Genomic DNA, 17,540 nt, shown 5'->3' with positions numbered 1-17,540 from the left:
ATCGAGCAAGTTCTATTGGAATTACAGAGTATTTCTTCAATGAAAGAAGAGCAAAACACTGCTCTGGAGGCTTTTCTCAGAGGAAAAGATGTTTTTGCTCTTCTCCCGACTGGTTTCGGCAAGAGTTTGATCTATCAATTGGCTCCTCTTCGTCGTCGCTCTGTTACGTCATATGCTTCATTGATCTGATTGGTTTATTTGGCCCGTCTATCACCAACATAGGCCAATCAGCTAACCAGTATTTTCGCCCCTTCCCAAAATTACTTCTACGGAAGGTTTCCAGATGGATAATCGGAGCAATATGCATCTGGATATAATTCTGCGGCCCAGAATTATTCACCTGCATTTGTTTTTTTTCCAGGACGGTTTGGTCAGAGGATACCAAGGTTCACACATTAGACATTTTAGAAATTGAGAAATGCTTTATAAAGTATTGTTTTTTTTTTTTTTTTGGGTGAGTATACCCTAGGGCTGAAAAGGTTAACCTTGAGGGGGGGAGGGGTAACTAAGTAGGGTTAAATAAAACCTTCACAAGGCGACGCAATAACAGGAAAGCAACAAATTTACTCAAAATGTCAATATATAAAAATAATGACACTATTATGGAGATTTTTAAACTTTGTGGGCTAGCCAGAGCACCTGGAGAGAACCCACAGATCAGCATATTCTCATTATCAGTTCATATGAAATCGTACGTTTTGGACGTTTTTCCTCAAAAAACCAGATCAGTGCACACGTATGATTTCATACGAACTCATAATGAGAATACACTGCACAGATGCACAGTCATAGCTGCCATCATCACAGAGAAATGAACCTGGTTAGTTTTGAACCCTGGACTCAAGTGATGCAGCAGTATGAATAACTATGCAGTAGCTTTTTAAATGAATCAATATTAGTGTGTGAATATATTCACACACTAACACAACAAAGGGGTTTAATACAGATATTTAACTGCCAACCCCACAAATACTGGCACTAAAATAAAAGGGGTTACTTTGTAAAGTGTTTGGATAAACGTATGTCCCTCTTTTCCATCCCCACTTTCCACCTGATTTGAACTGTCTTTAGTCTGTTTTGTCAAGCCTTGATCCTCTGCTGCAGGAGGGTCATTTTTTAGATTTACAACCTCATTTGAACTCGTTTCTTCTTGACATTTTTTTGAATAGAGCTCAAGCTGATTCAATTTCTCCTTCACATCATTGATTTTATTAATGAGGGAAGTTAATCTTTCTTCTACGTTGATTTCCTTCACATACTTATGAGAGGCAAACTGTCCACAGGTCCAAAGGTCCAAGTATTGCTTTAAATCTTTTTCAATTTCCTCCAACTCTTTAACCTCCTGTTTAGCCTTGCTGAAACGATTAACAATTTCACATGTGAGTGTTTCTGGTGAGCCTGGTATCTGGTTTTGTAACTTTATGATATCCTTCCTAAGCGAACTCTGGTGCGTTGTTGCATTAATTGTGTCAAATTCCACTTCATCGAGATCTATTAACTTTTTTTCCATACCTACAAGCTGCTGTTTGAGTTCATCATACCTTGTGGCTAAATCTATACATTTTTGCAGTTCTGTCTTGGTTTTATCCATTCTATACTTCAAGGACTGCAACGCCAGCTCATCCTCCCTGATTGTTCTCTTGTTTTTTTTTATCAGTATTTTATGAGCTGTTTTTTTCTTTTTCAACTTCAAGTAATGTTGACTATTTTCAAGATATTCATTCATTGCATCCATGTCTTTACGTTTCAGTCAATCCCTGCAACCCAGAGGAAATGTTTTAAAAATTTCTTGCAGTTTAAGACCAAACACCTGGATGAGGACAAAATGAACACTTACCTGGAGAGAGGCGGGGTTAGAATGCCACCAAGGTTCTGAGGACTGACTAGACACAGGCATGTGCTATGACATCATCAGCATTCTACTGATGATGTCATCAAGGTGTGGCTTAGCAGAGTTCTATTCCATGTTACTGTTTACTTTCATTTTGAAAGATGCATTTCAAACTGTTTGGGTCCAATATTTCTGTTTGCTCAGTAAAATTCAATAAAAAAAATACTTTGAAACAGAATAGAATTCAACTTTATTGTCATTAAAATTTCACAAATACAAAGCAATGAAATGTAGTTTGCATCTAACCAGAAGAGCCATACAGTATATAAACATTTATTTACATGTGCACAGAGATTCTGTATGTATTGACTGTAAATGGTATATATAAACAGAGAGTAATTGTAAGAGGCTATAATATAAGTAAATATGGAAGCTGTATACAGAATATAAAGGAAAGTTTGGATATTGTTTATATATATATTAGAGAGATTATAATAATTCAGTTAATTCTATTTCAGTTAATTTATATAGCGCCAAATCACACTATGTCATCTCAAGGCACTTTACAGTTCACCAGATAATACATAATAACAGTTCAACAGGATAAATAATGACAGAGAATAGCAGATAAAATATTTATAGATTATATACAGGGGTAGATGAGAGAGCGTGTTCCGGTGTTGGATCTATAGATTGTTGTGTCTGTGTCTGTGGGGGAGGGACACAGTCCACTGTGTTAGTGAGTAAGGACAGTCCATATGTTGTTGTGTGAGTTTTTTTTTATTGTTTTTCTTTTTTTGGTGGTGGTGGTGGGGGGGTATAGTCCTCATAGTTGGTTCAGGAGGCATTCAGGAGCATGATAGCTGTGGGGAAGAAGCTGTTCTGGTGTCTAGTGGTTCTAGGCCATAGGACTCTGCAACGCCTCCCAGAGGGCAGGAGTGAGAATAATGTGTGTGAAGGGTGAGTGGAGTCTTTGGTAGGGATGCACGAAATAGCCTTTTTTGCTGATATTTGATATGCCGATTTTCCAAACACTGAAGTTCCAATTCCGATATAAGTTGATACCAACACAAACTAATTTCAAAACATGTGAGTCACAAAATTTAAGCATAACCACAGTGGCGGCCGGCCCATAGGGGGCGCTGGGGCACTTGGTTCTCAATCTACAGGTTTGCTAGTGGTTCCTAGAATTTCTAAAAGGCAGATCTTTTAGATATCAGGCTCCTCTCCTGTGGAACCAACTACCAGTTTTAGTTAGGGTGACCATATTTTCATTTTGAAAAACCAGGACACCTTGGAGCGGGGGGGGGCGGCGGTGGGGGATCTCTGTTCCCATGCATAGGCCTAGGTAATCCTACAATAACATGATATTAACAGTTGATTTATTAAAAATGCTTTTCAGTAAAAGTCAACAGCAATAACTCCAATAACAAATGATAATTTTATTCAAAATGTATTTATTAAAAATGCTTAACAATTCCTGTAATGAATGAATAGCACAATGAAAGAAATAATGTCTCATCTAAACATCCCTCACTTAACAATAAAAGTTAACAATAACTCTCAACTCCCAAAAACAGATGATACTCAGCCTCAGCAATGAACGAAATAATGTCTGTTCTGTAGGCTATTGGAAAAAATAAACAAATGAGCTAATTAACAAAAAATACCTCTTTTGTAGCAAAAATAACTCAAAATGTACCAAAAACGAACAAACATATCAATAGAATATCTTGACTTTCGGAGTCCAGGTGGCTTTTCAGATTCCTTGCACCTCCATTGGACACCGAGACATATGTGCCTGCTTTGCACACTGTGCACAAGGCCTCCCATTTGTCTCGATCCGGTCTGAAAGCGGGGAAACTCTTTTGTAAATCGTTGGTAAACATACATTTGTGCCTTTGCATGTTGTTGGCGTACTGACAGCCACGCTATCTATATTCTGATTAAGAACAGGGCTGCCCGCACTGGCGCGGCTCAGGGGTGATGTCACACGCAGCATTGTGCGCAGTGCCCTAGCGTCTGTAAATGTAATGGTCCAATGAAGGTAATTTTAAAAAACAGGACATTTCCTCACTTTCTAAAAAAAACCCGGGACGCCCAGGACAGGACGTGAAATACGAACATGTCCTGGGAAATACGGACGTTTGGTCACCCTAGTTTTAGTCTGTGAGGCAGACACCCTCTCTACTTTTAAGGCTAGGCTTAAAACTTTCCTTTTTGATAAAGCTTATAGTTAGGGTGGCTCAGGTTATCCTGAGCTATCTCTATAGTTATGCTGCTATAGGCTTAGACTTCCTGAGGACATAGGGACCCCTTTTTCATCATTCTGCTTCATTCTATCCCTAATCTCCCACTCTGCAGAATCTGTTAGTTCAATCTCTAACATTCTGCTCTCTCTGCTTTTTCTCATAGTAGCTTCACCTTGTCTGTTCCTGTTTGGCTGTGACGTCATCCTGGAGAGAAATATCGGCTGTGCTGCTGCCATCAACACCTTTGTTTCTAGATGTTTGATTAGCCTGTTTTCCAGTGTAGTCTTGTTTCTCTGACTGTGACTAACTGGATGTGCTCTCTTCATCCTCTGACATGGGAGCTGGCTCGGAGTTCGTCTGCCTGGCTGTGTGTTTCCTGGACGGGGCCGCCTTTAACAGCTGCTTTTTGTATCTCTGCTTCTGTCTCCTTGAACCCCAGTCGGCCTCTGCAGATGGCCGCTCACACTGAGCCTGGTTCTGCTCGAAGTTTCTTCCTGTTAAAAGGGAGTTTTTCCTCTCCACTGTCGCTACAAGCATGCTTAGTGTGAGGGATTGCATCCGAGTCAATGAGTTAATGCAATCAACTGGTTTTCCTTCGATAGAAAACTTTGAATCAATCTGACTGTATGATCTGGTGAACTATCTTGAGATGACGTGTTGTGAATAACGCTATATAAATAAACTGAACTGAAACTAAACTGAGCTTAGGTTGTCTAAAAGTTTACAGCATTTTATACGTCTGACAGACAACCCGCCAACATTTTTGGTGCCTCATTGACTGATTGAAAGGTTGGGTGGTACCATCTGGTATTCCACTAGGGGGGAAGACCATGGAGTTCACATTTTGAAATACTACATAATCTTTCTTTCACTTTTGTGACTTGCTCATTTTGTTAATTTTTTTAACTGGTAAAGATTTTTAACGATCTATTATTTTAAACAGAATTTTACACTGAAATAAAATTAGGTAATTATGTATCCATGTTATACATTGAATTTTTAAATAAAAAACACAGAAAATTGTTCCATTTTAAAATCTAAAGTGTTTTTTGAAGTAGAGAACAACAATCTTTTAGTTTGGTATATAGAGAATATCCTGATTCACATGGTTTTTAAAACACCTGAACTGAATGTTTTTTTATTTATTTATTTATTTATTTTTTCTGGCTTCATGAGAGCAGTAGGCTTTAGGCTGCCCTGCGAGACTTTAAACCTGGGTATGAATGGGGACAAAGCCATTCTCAAGCACATATCAAGGTGCTTATTTTAAGCCTGGATCCATATTTATTTTTCATTATGTTAATGTGGAGAATCCTGCTTCACAGCAGCAGGTTTGAGTCAAACATACTCTAAATGTTCAGGCTCCGCTCCGGTCCGGCCAGGTCAAGATCCACTATTGCAATCGCACCAAACAGGAAAAAGAACAGCGAGAAGATCCGGTTCAGTTGACAGTTTTCTAAGGAAACCAGGCAGATTCCATTTAGTCTCTTATATAAACACATAGCAGCACTGGACATCAATGTGATTTGTATTGTTGATTTTGCAGAAAGCCCTAAAACTAAGCAAGAATGCAGTAATAGTGGAGATTAGACTTTTCTGTGATATGAAGAAATCTCCATAACCAATTGGGAATTTAAGTAAAAAAGCAAACAAAAGCACTGACCAAGAGGTCCTTGCTGTGTCATGATTTTATCAAGAGCTCGGAACCACATGCAGTAAACCAATACAGAGAGACCAGGGGAAAGTTTAACAGATTTATTGAGAAGATTGTGATGAATCCAGTGTAGCTCAGAACACTGCTCAACCGGAGCTGGAAAGTGAGGGGAAGACACTGTGGCTAGTTCAGGCTCAGTGAGAAATTAGACTCTCGAACTTGGAGAGGAGAAATAGATTGCTGACTCACGTTTCCAGAGAAATGGTTGACTCTTTGACGCGCGCACGAGTCCTATCATGAAAAAAGGTTAATTGTGCGACCAGAGTAATGTGCAGTAACGGCGTGTCTGCAATTGTAACTGCGTTATAGTTACAGTAAGAGTAATCATTTTGATTACTTGTTACTAAAAAAAGGTAGCGGCGTTAGTAACACTGTTACTTTCAACGCCGTTACTCCCATCACTGGTCAGGACAAGGACCTGAGGTTGAATCAGGTGTTAAAGTGCACAAAACAGTGAGAGGAATCATCCGTACAAGGGATGAAAGGTGAAACAGCTTTCTGAGCTCTGACAGGATCACAGGAAATTGGTGTGAGAACATCGGCTGAGAGTTCTCAATAATTGGGTTGAGGGACCCCAGCAGTAGAGGCAGCAGCATGCTGATGCTATTTCACAAGGAGAGTAGAGAAAAACAGCAGTCAATCAAAGAAACCTGCTGGGGAAAAAAAGGAATGAAGGTGGGGGAAGAGCTACGATTGACGCAGGGTAGCTACAGATAACCTGACTCCGCCAGATGGATTTGCTCCGCATATCCATCTGGAAACCTTCCGTTGAAGTAATTTTGGGAAGAGGTGAAAATACTGGTTAGCTGATTGGCCTATGTTGGTGATAGACGGGCCAAATAAACCAATCAGATCAACGAAGCATATGACGTAACAGAGTGACGACGAAGAGGAGCCAATTGATAGATCAAACTCTTGCCAAAACCAGTCAGGAGAAGAGCAAAAACATCTTTTCCTCTGAGAAAAGCCTCCAGAGCAGTGTTTTGCTCTTCTTTCAGTGAAGAAATACTCTGTAATTCCGATAAAACTTGCTCGCTAACGCTAATTTCATCGGCTGAAGCCGCCATGTTCTTTAGACTGAACTGTCGCGCTTCTCGTTGCGTCACACCTCAACCCGCTTCAAATGCAACGCTGATTGGACGTTCGTTTGGTGAACGGCTCCAAATTTTCTTCAACGGAAAGTAGCCAGACTGATTAGCGAGTGAAACCTTGAAAGCTCGCGAGATCAGGATGGTCTCACGAGGCTAAGCTACAGAGGCCAACTGCAGATAAGTCTGCTGGGTAGGCAAAGAGCTAAAGGCAGAGGAGAGGAGCTGCAGCTGGCCATGAAGAGGACAGCGGTACATCGTAGGAAACCAGGAATGAGAGTGCCAGAGCAGGGGAGAGATGGCATGAGGTAGTTGTTGTCTGCGCTGGGGTTAGGACGATTTAAATAGTCCTTCTAGGGCTAAATTAAAGCTGCTATTCTATTCACGGGGTAGAAAGATATAAGTAAGTCTAAACAATGTATGTATAAAAAATATATCTGCAGAATCTTTCATATTCCTGTCAATCAGCCACAATTTATAAGTACGACTGTGACGTCAGCACTGTGGCGGGAAGTGGTGAGCAAATACACTTCCTATCAGCTGTGGGAGCAGGAGAGCCGTGCCATGAGATCTCCTATCCTTTCTCTTTGCAAAGGCGCTACTGCACATGTACAAGTTTTAACGAGAGTCAATGGGCAGCGGCGTAGGAAGCGGGGGGGACGATAAAAGCCAGGTGGATATGTCCCCCCCAAAAATTGTACCGCAAAATATTAGATTTTGACATTTTTTTATCTAGCGTGCTTTTATTTTGAAGGCGCAGCATAGCGTTACGTCACTGTACTCCCCCTCCCCTCTCTGAACTGCTGAGTGTTTGAGCACTCAGTCAGCAGGGAGGGAAACGGCGACACAGAAATCAGAAACTTGTGAAAGAGGTAAAATAGTCTGTCGGGATGCTGCTATGAATATTGCCCATTTAAAACGTCTTTGTTGTCAGTTCACTTTCATATATAGAAACTGAATCTTTTTGGTTTAGTCATCTTAGTCTTGTAGGGAAGAGGATTAGGGCCACTGGAAAAAAAAAGTTAACTGATTTTACATTTTTTTTTTTGTTTAACATGGGGAAAAAAGTCAGAATACTGACTTTTTTCTTCTGACTTTTTTCTCAGAATTCTGACTTTAATCTCAGAATTCTGACTTTTTTCTTCTGACTTTTTTCTCAGAATTCTGACTTTAATCTCATAATTCTGACTTTTTTCTCAGAAATCTGACAGATTAATTTTTCTAATCAATTTACAGTTTTTATTTTTTTTCGGGGGGTACTTATACAGATACATAAAAACAAGTAGGTCTAACTAAAAAATAACCAGAATATATGTTTAGAGTAAAGATTGACTAGTGTTTACACAAGCACACAATTTCAAATCTGCTGAGCTTGCTGTGCAAGAAAATGTAAAATATACGTATAAAGAAATATAACAGGAAGTACTGCTAAAACATAAACTAAATGTTAAATAATGTAGATATTGGTTTAAAAAATTCTTCAGATTTGGAAATTTGGAAGGAATACATAATTTTGAAATTAATCAACAAATCTGGTAAAAAAACAACAACAAAAAGAAATAAAAAATAAAAGTTGCACTTTTTTACTTGAGGAATTTGTTGAATAACTTCATAATTATGAGTTTAACTAGTTGGAGGTAATGCTACACTTCTCTGCTTCCTGTCCTGCTCATAAAAGGTAAACATTATAAACCCACCATTCATTTTCTACACTATTTGGAAAACACAACACAAATGTAATATAACAAAAGTATGTTTAAAAACAAACATGTTAGCATCCAGCCATAGCCATGTCTGTTTTAGAGACTAGCTCTCTTCTGCTCCTCCATTAATGAGGGGACCCCACGGGCACGTAAAAAGTTGCCTAATTCCGTCATTTTCCACCAATGTGTCACTGGCCACCTCAAACAACTCACATCTTTGTCAGTGAAGCTGAGTGCTCCACATCTCTTCCTTCATGGTGACCATCTACATTAAGATCCAAAATTCTGAGAAAAAAAGTCAGAATTCTGAGAAATAGCCAAAATGTTTTTTTTTTTTTATATATCTCATTTCAGTACAATGCCACCACCAACTAAAAGGCTGAAACAGCAGTAGGACTTACTCAGATTTTTAAAAAAGAGAAACGTCAGTGTGAGTAACAGTCACCTTACACAACTTGTGTTGAAATTAGCCCGATCTGGGCGTGCTTTTAAAGAGGATTTTTTTCTTTTTTGCGTGGTTTTGATTCGCCGAAATTGACAGATGTTATACCTGCCGCGCTCCTGATCGTTAGTTAAAACCACAGGGAGAATTAATTTTAATTCTTAGCAGCGGCGGTCGCATTGGTTGTGCAGCAGTCCACTGCACAACCACTAATTAACCAACTAATTAACTTCTGCACCTTTATTTCCTCAAATAAACTGCTGGCTCCTCTTTTTAGACGATAAACAGATTAACACAACATTGAAAACTCTGTAGTTTTCTCTGTTCTGTACTGCAAACTGGAATTAAAGGTGCCATTTCTACCAAAGGTCTTGACAGACTGGCGACCTGTCTAGGGTGTACCCCGCACCAGCACCTCCCGACCCCACTAAGGGACAGGGTGTACAGAAAATGGAAGGATGGATGGATTTCTACCAAAGGTTGATAATGCGTTTTTGAACCAGATGCTTCAAAGCACCCTGTCCATAATTCTTCACCACACTGTCAGCTCCCTCTGTCAGTCAACCTATATAAATTCATTTTTGACCATTATAGCAAGTTTGACAAAATAAAACATATCAAACTTTGCACATGTGTGGCTTAGTGAATTGTTTTTAATCAAACTGAAATATTTGATTTTCTAGTGCGTATGCGGACACTAAATATGCTAAGGGTTGAAGCCCTTGAAAGACATCTCCCTTTGCTTAATAAAAGACTCCAGTCATTTTGTTTGGTGATATGCTCACATCTTATGAACAAATGCATTATGTAAATTTTAAATGCATTATTTTTGCAAGACACATTTATAAAGGAATAAAGTAAAAGATTAAATAGCCTTTTTTTAAGTAGCATACTTAAGATATGTTTCTGTTGAATACGAATCTCAGATTTCCGACATGTGTCCCCCCCAATAGTAAACATATTCCTACGCCCTTGCTTACAGCATTCTTAAACACTTCATAAGTTCAGCGCTACATCATCAGACATCTCAGTTTTGCCCCCGAATATGGTGCACCCATCACAGTATATTTATACCTTCCTGAATCATGATGTGTGAGTGTTTGTGAAATATATGTGTGTCTGTTTGCCTCTGATTTTCCTAAGTTCATGTATTCCATCATTCCCACAATTATTGTTAATGACACAAGTAAAGACCAAAGTTGGGTCTGATACTTAAAGAGGAAAAAGATGTTTCCTGTTTTTGTCAAAATCTTTTGGCTCAAAAACCTACATACAGGTTACCAGTTAAGAAATGACTATGTGGGCTTATATATATAATACACATACACGATTAAATTTTAATCCTTGAGAAAATGTCACATCATGTGACTCTGCTGTACAATATTCAGTGTTTTGAGTTTTAATTCCATTATAATATTGATGTGTTTTTTTCTGGATTTGTGAAATTATAGAATACAATAAAGAAATCAGATATTTGGTGTTATTTTTATTTAACGGTTTTGGGAAAGATTTGTGAGGAAGTTCCTATCCCTGCATCAGAGCTATCTGTTCGATCTATTATCAGTTTTCTATGCTTGCAACTAAACTAGCAGCAGTAGTGGAGTTTGGAGATGCAATCCACTTCTTAAATTCATCTTTGCTCTCCTTTTTCTCTCACTCCCACCTTGGTTATCGGCTGCATATTTAGCTTTCCTTCCCTGGAAATGTCTTTCCAAATTACTCTTTTTATGTTTTGAACAACTTCTCATTACGAAGCAAACATGCATGCAATCCTTCCACATTGAATGAAAGCAAATAGTTCAGTCCATCCTTCTTTGAATCATCTGTTCTCATCAGCTATCTTCCTTTTTTCCCTTTGGGATCCATGGCCTGAGACACACCCACCACTTTCTTTACAACAGCTACCTACCTGGAACTGCAGCAGAGGTCACACCTTAGTTATCAGGCTATGATGCAAATCTTCCTTGACAGAAATGTTAACATTTATTGTTTAAATGTATTTACTGTACACATTTTTACAGCATTGGAACACATAATGAATGTTTGTTTGGCCTCCTGAACACCATATTAACACAAACAAATTCCTCTTTTTCTGTCTTCATACATTTTTGATAAAGCACCAGGGAGCCACAAGGGGGCGCTAAAGAACTGCATGTGGCTCTGGAGCCACTGGTTGCCAACCTCTGCTCTAGATAAACATGAACCAACCCATCCACAGCTTTATGGTTAATCAATATAAACTGAAAACAGGAATTAAACAGAGTGATGCTAAAACTGTGATGGAAGCCTCACTATGAGGCCAGTAGAGATAAAAACATCTGATAATTTGATCTCCATTCATTTCCACTGAAAAAGCTAACTGAGTTTGTTTGAATCTCTGCAGATGCTGCTCCGACTCCTGCAGTAGAAACACGGACTGTGAGCTCTGACAGCTGCTGGTTGATCTGTTCTGTGGACAAACCAACGTCTCTGATGTGGTACAAAGATGAGGAAATCCAGAACCAGAGCAGTTCTGCTGTCTCTTTACCCATCACTGTCTACAGGCAGGACAGAGACTCATCATACAGATGTGTAGCAGCCAACCCTGCAGAAAACAAGACTCTACATGTTAATGTGACGACTTCCTGTTGGTTCATCAAGACAGAGAGTGGTGATAAAAGAATATGTAAGATGAATTACAGACTTTTAAAATGGATCCATGTTTCTTTGTTATGCCTTCTCTTACATTTTACTGTTTATTGTGTTTTGTTCTAACAGATTGGATCACACCTCTGGTCTCAGTCGGGTTTGTCATCATTATTGCTTTCATAACCTTTATGATGAAGCAGAGATATCTGGGCAAAAAGACATCTGACAGACAAACACAAGGCAGGTGTTTGGTAGTTTTATTCTTTCTCTGAGATTGATTTAATGATCTAATAGTTATATTTTCATAAATCTGAGTTAGTGAAATATTCTGCAGGACTAATTCTTTTGCATCAGAAATATTTTATTTTGCATCAACATGTAAAAACATTTCATTTTGATGTAATTATAATGTTGTTAATAGTGAGGGATTTTATTTAGGAAGATCTGCTGAATAATGATAATAATAATGATTGATCCTGATGCTAATATCTCGGTTAGTCCTGTACCTTAAATACAGCAGAGTTATGACTCTACAGCCTGTTCTAAGGGCCCTTCAGTGACAGGGGGCCCCAAAAAATGTCCTGCCATATTTTTCATATATAAAAAGAAAATTATATTTTTGATATCTGTGATTTTTCAGCAGTAAACACTCAAACAAAGCTAGATATATATATCTATATATCTATCTATACATCCCCCCCCCCCCTCCAACGAGTAAAACAAATTAAACAAAGTAAAAAGAAGCAGCGGTTTGTAAAATTTGGTCCCTGGCGAAAATGCAGCGCCCCAAACAATCAAAGTCTGTTTGAAAAAAAAAAATACAAAGAAAGGAGAAATAGGAGAGATGGAAGAAAAAAATATTGTTAAAATTACCTGAAGATCATTAACCTGTTGAATAAAATAAGCTAGATATCTGCTGGATACAACTTCTTAGTTAATCCTCCTCAAGGTTGGAGCAGAATCACATTGATGATGCCGGCTGGTCGAGTACTGCTGGACTTCTTTAATAAAAAAAGATTGCAAGGATTTAAAAAAAACTTTTCTCAAGAAAAGTTAAACCAGGATTAATCCAGCCTTTGTAATGATTCTATCATGTGTCTGTTAATAGGACAGAGGCCAAACAACTGAGCCAGAAAATCCACAGAGCTGAGAATTTACCTTTACAAACCAGACCAGGAAACAGGAAAACGCCATAGTCATCAGGAGGTTAATATCAGCTAAACGCTGGAAGATGTTTAGCAGGATATTTACATTAAATAATTGTCTTTGTCCCTTCATCATCATTAAAATGTTTCTTCCCCTGACCCCCCCTACCTGAGAAGAAGGTGAGCAACATTTTTATTAGGCCATTTTTATGTTTATAACAGTGTAAAAATTATTTTTGCTACATAAAAAAATCCTGCAGTAGTTTGTTCTGGATCCTCGACAGTAAAATGCAAACATTGAGTCGCCTCCAGCAGCCTGAATTAAAATCACTGTCAACATTAAAATAGTTCAGTTAGATTTTTATATTTAACTGAATTACAGCCATTATTGGTACCATTAGCAATGAATCTTTTCTTATGAACAGCCTGAAGCAGCCAACACAGCAAACTGCAAATACATGTTTTATTGTCATTACATGTAAAAATGGATGAAAAATCAGTTCTCAAAATAATCTATGCTTTAATAAAGTTAAAGTGAAACCTAATAGGAATGTATTTTCAAAATCTAAAACCTATTTTCAAAATCTAAAACCTATTTTCTTTTGATGTGTACATAGATACAGCTAAGTGTTTTGTTTTAATTAAGCCTTAATTATTTTGAGAAGATAATTATTCATGTAAAAAAGTAACTGATAGTCTTTGGTGCATCTTTAAACATATTTCAAGCTTTACATTTTTTTTTGGGGGGGGGGCACAATATCAATATCTTTCTTTGGGCCCCAAGTTCCTGGCGGCGTCCCTGTGTTCTATCATGTTCTACCTGGTGTTTCACAGCATCTCTTCCTGCAGAGATCAGCACAAAATGTCTCCTTTCATCCTGATGCTGAGGGGCCCATATAATAAAAAGGCCTGTCTATTGAAGCCTGTCTGCACTAGAAGGCAGAAGCTCACCTTACAGTCAGGGATCTCTGCAGGTTTTCCACCTCTGAGGGTTGTTTTTATTTTCAGATTGAGGAAATAAGACTGAAAGCAACTTCATTTATAATCACCATTTTCTTCAACTACAGAACATGTTGGTTATATTTAATCAAAGCTGCTTCTTACTCCACACATTAAATGAATGCTGCTCCGTCCTGCAAAAATGAATTCCATTTACCATTTAAATTCCACATTTAAATGGTAATCAAAGCTGCAGAAACAGGAAATAACAGAGCAGCTGGTTTCTTGTTTTAAATCTTAAAGGAAATAACAGAGAAATGTTGGTTTTGAACATTTGTGACGATTAGAGACTGGTTCAATAAATGGGAAGCATACTGCTCCTCCTGCATTAGTGAATCCATTAGATGTTAGCTGTTAAACTTTAAAAGCAACAAATTGCCCCTGGTTGGATTAATGAATTTATCTAAATCTAAAAATGAATTTCCTATTAATTTCTTGATGTTACTTAGTTCAAAGTTGGAATGGAGATAATTTGGAGATTTCCGTCCAAAACTACCTTTATCATTTTTCCATTGCGACATTTTTAACTGATTGTTGGAGGTGTGTTGATTGTAGACAGAATCTGCTCCTTTAAGGTTTCCCTTTGTTTTCTGTACATTAAAGTATATAAGATGAACTTTGATTAGCAGAAAAATATTGTTACTCAGAAGAGCTATTATTACACCAAGTTTGAAATGTTTTTAATTACTCGGTTATAATTTTTTTTTAATGAACTTTCAACAATAAAACTACATAAATATAATATTGCTAAAACTAATTCTGAAGTTATATAATAAAATATATTTCTCTCAATTTAAGTCATTTTAACAGAGAGCAGAGGGTCAATCATATTATGTGTTGTGTGCAGCAGTTTTTCCATTTTATCCTTCAGTCACTTTAAGTGTAATCTTAAGCTCTTTGGAGAGAAAATAATTGTACCAATTGATTAGCTCTTATTATCAGACTCACATTTAATTCTGTATTTTTACTCCATCTGGTCTCTGATGTTCCACAAGGTTTGCTGCTTAGCTCCTTCTTTCTTCATTAGATATTACTTTCTTTAGAAAACATTATAGTTTAGTTAGTTTGTTTTCCGTCAGCTCATTTTGTTTTTTCTTTACTATTTCCCCAGATCCCGCAAAAGAACCGGAAGTCCTATATACGCCAATTCTTATCAAGGATAAAAGACAGACTGAGTTACAGGTAGGTGAACAGAAATCCCCTCAGGTGAAGGTGTTGGTGTTACCAGGATACAGTATAAGAAACAGTGATGTTTTCTCCTCACACTGTAAATGTCTCTTTCTATATACCAGTGGTATCAGAGATCACTATGCAAGTATGGTTTTTCTGTTCTGTTGAACAGAACGTTTACTGATTGTTCTAAATGTAAAACATGGAATTAAAAAGTTCAAAAATTGTTTTAAAATCTCATTAATAAGTTTATGGTTCAGAGCTGCAGTTTAGTTTTTATTAGATGAACCAGTTTGACTCAAGTCACTCTGTAGACGTGGAAACTGATGGGTTAATTTGTTCCACTGAGTTAAAGGCTCACAAAGGCTTGTGTTTGTTAGTTAATTGATTGTAGTTTTTCACATAGAACACAGAGAAATGCCAGTGCTGGGAGAACAGCAGGTTTATTCAGAGGTCATGGTAACCTGACTCCTCAGAGTCCACTGTCCCCCAGGGTTAATGCTTCAGTGCTGAATAAAGAGACATAGAAGCAGGTGCTAAAGGTGTGTTTGCGTTTTCCGCGATCAGAGGAATAAAAGGGAAGCAGGTAGAGCCTCAGGGACAGATGGTGGTAGTAGATGGTGTTGGTGCAGCTGATCAGCCAGTTTAAGGCAAAGGCGAGATAACGACACGGAGACATGAAATTTCATTTGGCCTGCATGTGATTATTTCTGTGAATGAGCTGCTGCCATTTTTTGATGATTGCACACTGGTGTGAAGCCACAGCCACATCCAAAAGTGGATACCAGCATCAATTAGGGACACAGATGTCAACACCCCCATTTGTTCCCTAATTGAGACAAATATTACATAAAGTGTACATTCAACTTCATTTTACAAAAGTACAGTCCATTGTTCACATGCAAAATAGAAAACATCTAAATTTGTCCATCCTGACTTTTGCTACAGGTTTAGTAAAAACATCGGCCACCATATCATCCGTGGGACAATAATGAAGAACAATCTTTCCATCAGAAACAACAGAGCGGACAAAATGGTACCTTATGTCAATGTGCTTACATCTCTGACGAGTTTTGGATAGGGCAATAGCACCCTGGTTGTCCTCAAAAACATTCACAGGTGTAAAGTTCAAAGTGTCCATTCCTTTCAATAGATTTACAAGGTACATGCTGTCCTGAGTTGTAGCAGATAGAGCCATGTATTCGGCTTCACATGTTGATAAAGCAACTGTGGGTTGTTTCTTAGATTTCCATGAAACAGGCCCAGTCTCAGACAAACTAAAGCAGTAACCAGTAACACTGCGCCTGTCATTCTGGTCAGCTGCCCAGTCAGCATCACTATAGGCCACAAGCTTTAAATCCACATCTTGCTTTCTAAAACACAACTCTTGATCCATAGTGCATTTCAAATACCTCAAAACATGTTTAGCTGCCACCCAGTGTTGTTTTTTAGGTTCAGACAAGTACTGAGATAATTTACTAACAACAAAACTTAGATCTGGGGCCTGTTTCAGAAAGGAGGTTAAGTGAAAACTCTGAGTTTGTTAACCCTGAAATGAGGGAAACTCTGGGTTTTCTGTTTCAGAAAGGGAGGTAAGTTAAACCTGAGAAAGCAGAGTAAGTCAAGCCCGTTTCTGAAAGACAGGTAACTTATACTCAGAGTCGGTTACCATGGCAATTTACTCTGTGAACCTAACCTGGTCGGGAGCAGGTTTTCTTCAGAAAATCCAGAGTTTATTTTGGTCTCCTCCCCTTTTTTAAAGAGGAAGTGGTGTTTAAACACCTCATTGATTCTTTGGGGACATATTCATTGCACACATTTCAGTCACGTAGAGCGCATCAAAGGGAATGAAATGGCATGTCCTTTTATGGATGATCCTGTTTGTAAAGCCAGGTAGCTACTCTACTCCCATGATGTGCTCAAGGCTTACCTGCTTGAAGTATGTTTTTATATTTCATTTTCAGCTGCTGCCATGTTCTTTTGATGCCTGCAGGATTGCACCTATCCATGAAAACTAAATTAGGTTTAATAAAATACTGTTCTTCCAGTTTCACCTCTGATATTATAACAGTTGGGTAAGTTACTCTAAAATAGTTCTTAATTACTAACTACAAATTTTATCTTCAACAAGTCTAATTAGATTAATGTATTAATTACTGTCTCTAGAAAGTATTGGTCTAATTACTAATTTGTTTTACTTACTTATTAATTACTTTCTAAATCCCAAATCAACCTCAACCACTTAAACAATACAAGGAGAGACAAGAAACTGCACTTCTAATGCTTTCAAATAAACAATATTCAATTGCATTAATTAATCTTAAATTGACCAAAGTGTGTAACTAGAGGGAGAAAGTTCAAATCAAAATATACCTTTTAAAATTTGATATTAAATCCACTATTGTGTTATAGTCTTTAATTTAATTACAGTATTTATATGACTTAAGTAACTTAATTCATTACACCCAACACTGTATAAAAGTAATTAAAATGTAAACTTACGCATTGACTCGAGCAGCTATTTTCACCCAAGCTAACTCTCTCTCCTTCGCCGCTGCAGCCGTGTTG

The 17,540-nt window shown here is 37.9% G+C and overlaps 1 protein-coding gene across 2 annotated transcripts in view; it reads left to right on the top strand.

The window, feature by feature from the left end:
* The window catches only part of LOC119796343 (CD48 antigen-like), a 68,555-nt gene that overhangs the window by 31,883 nt on the left and 19,132 nt on the right, over positions 1–17,540 (top strand). The window contains exons 3-5 of one of the 2 annotated variants that reach the window (XM_038304848.1): positions 11,414–11,695; positions 11,788–11,898; positions 14,914–14,984. In XM_038304848.1, the coding sequence (XP_038160776.1) occupies positions 11,414–11,695; positions 11,788–11,898; positions 14,914–14,984 (464 nt within the window). Of the gene's footprint in view, positions 1–11,413; positions 11,696–11,787; positions 11,903–14,913; positions 14,985–17,540 lie in introns of those variants that run through there. The other variant, XM_038304849.1, reaches the window with a different exon arrangement.

Source organism: Cyprinodon tularosa, unplaced genomic scaffold (genome assembly GCF_016077235.1).
Source record: "Cyprinodon tularosa strain WSP-4 unplaced genomic scaffold, ASM1607723v1 ctg544, whole genome shotgun sequence".
Taxonomy (NCBI): domain Eukaryota; kingdom Metazoa; phylum Chordata; class Actinopteri; order Cyprinodontiformes; family Cyprinodontidae; genus Cyprinodon; species Cyprinodon tularosa.
This window is presented reverse-complemented; position numbering and strand designations above follow the sequence as displayed.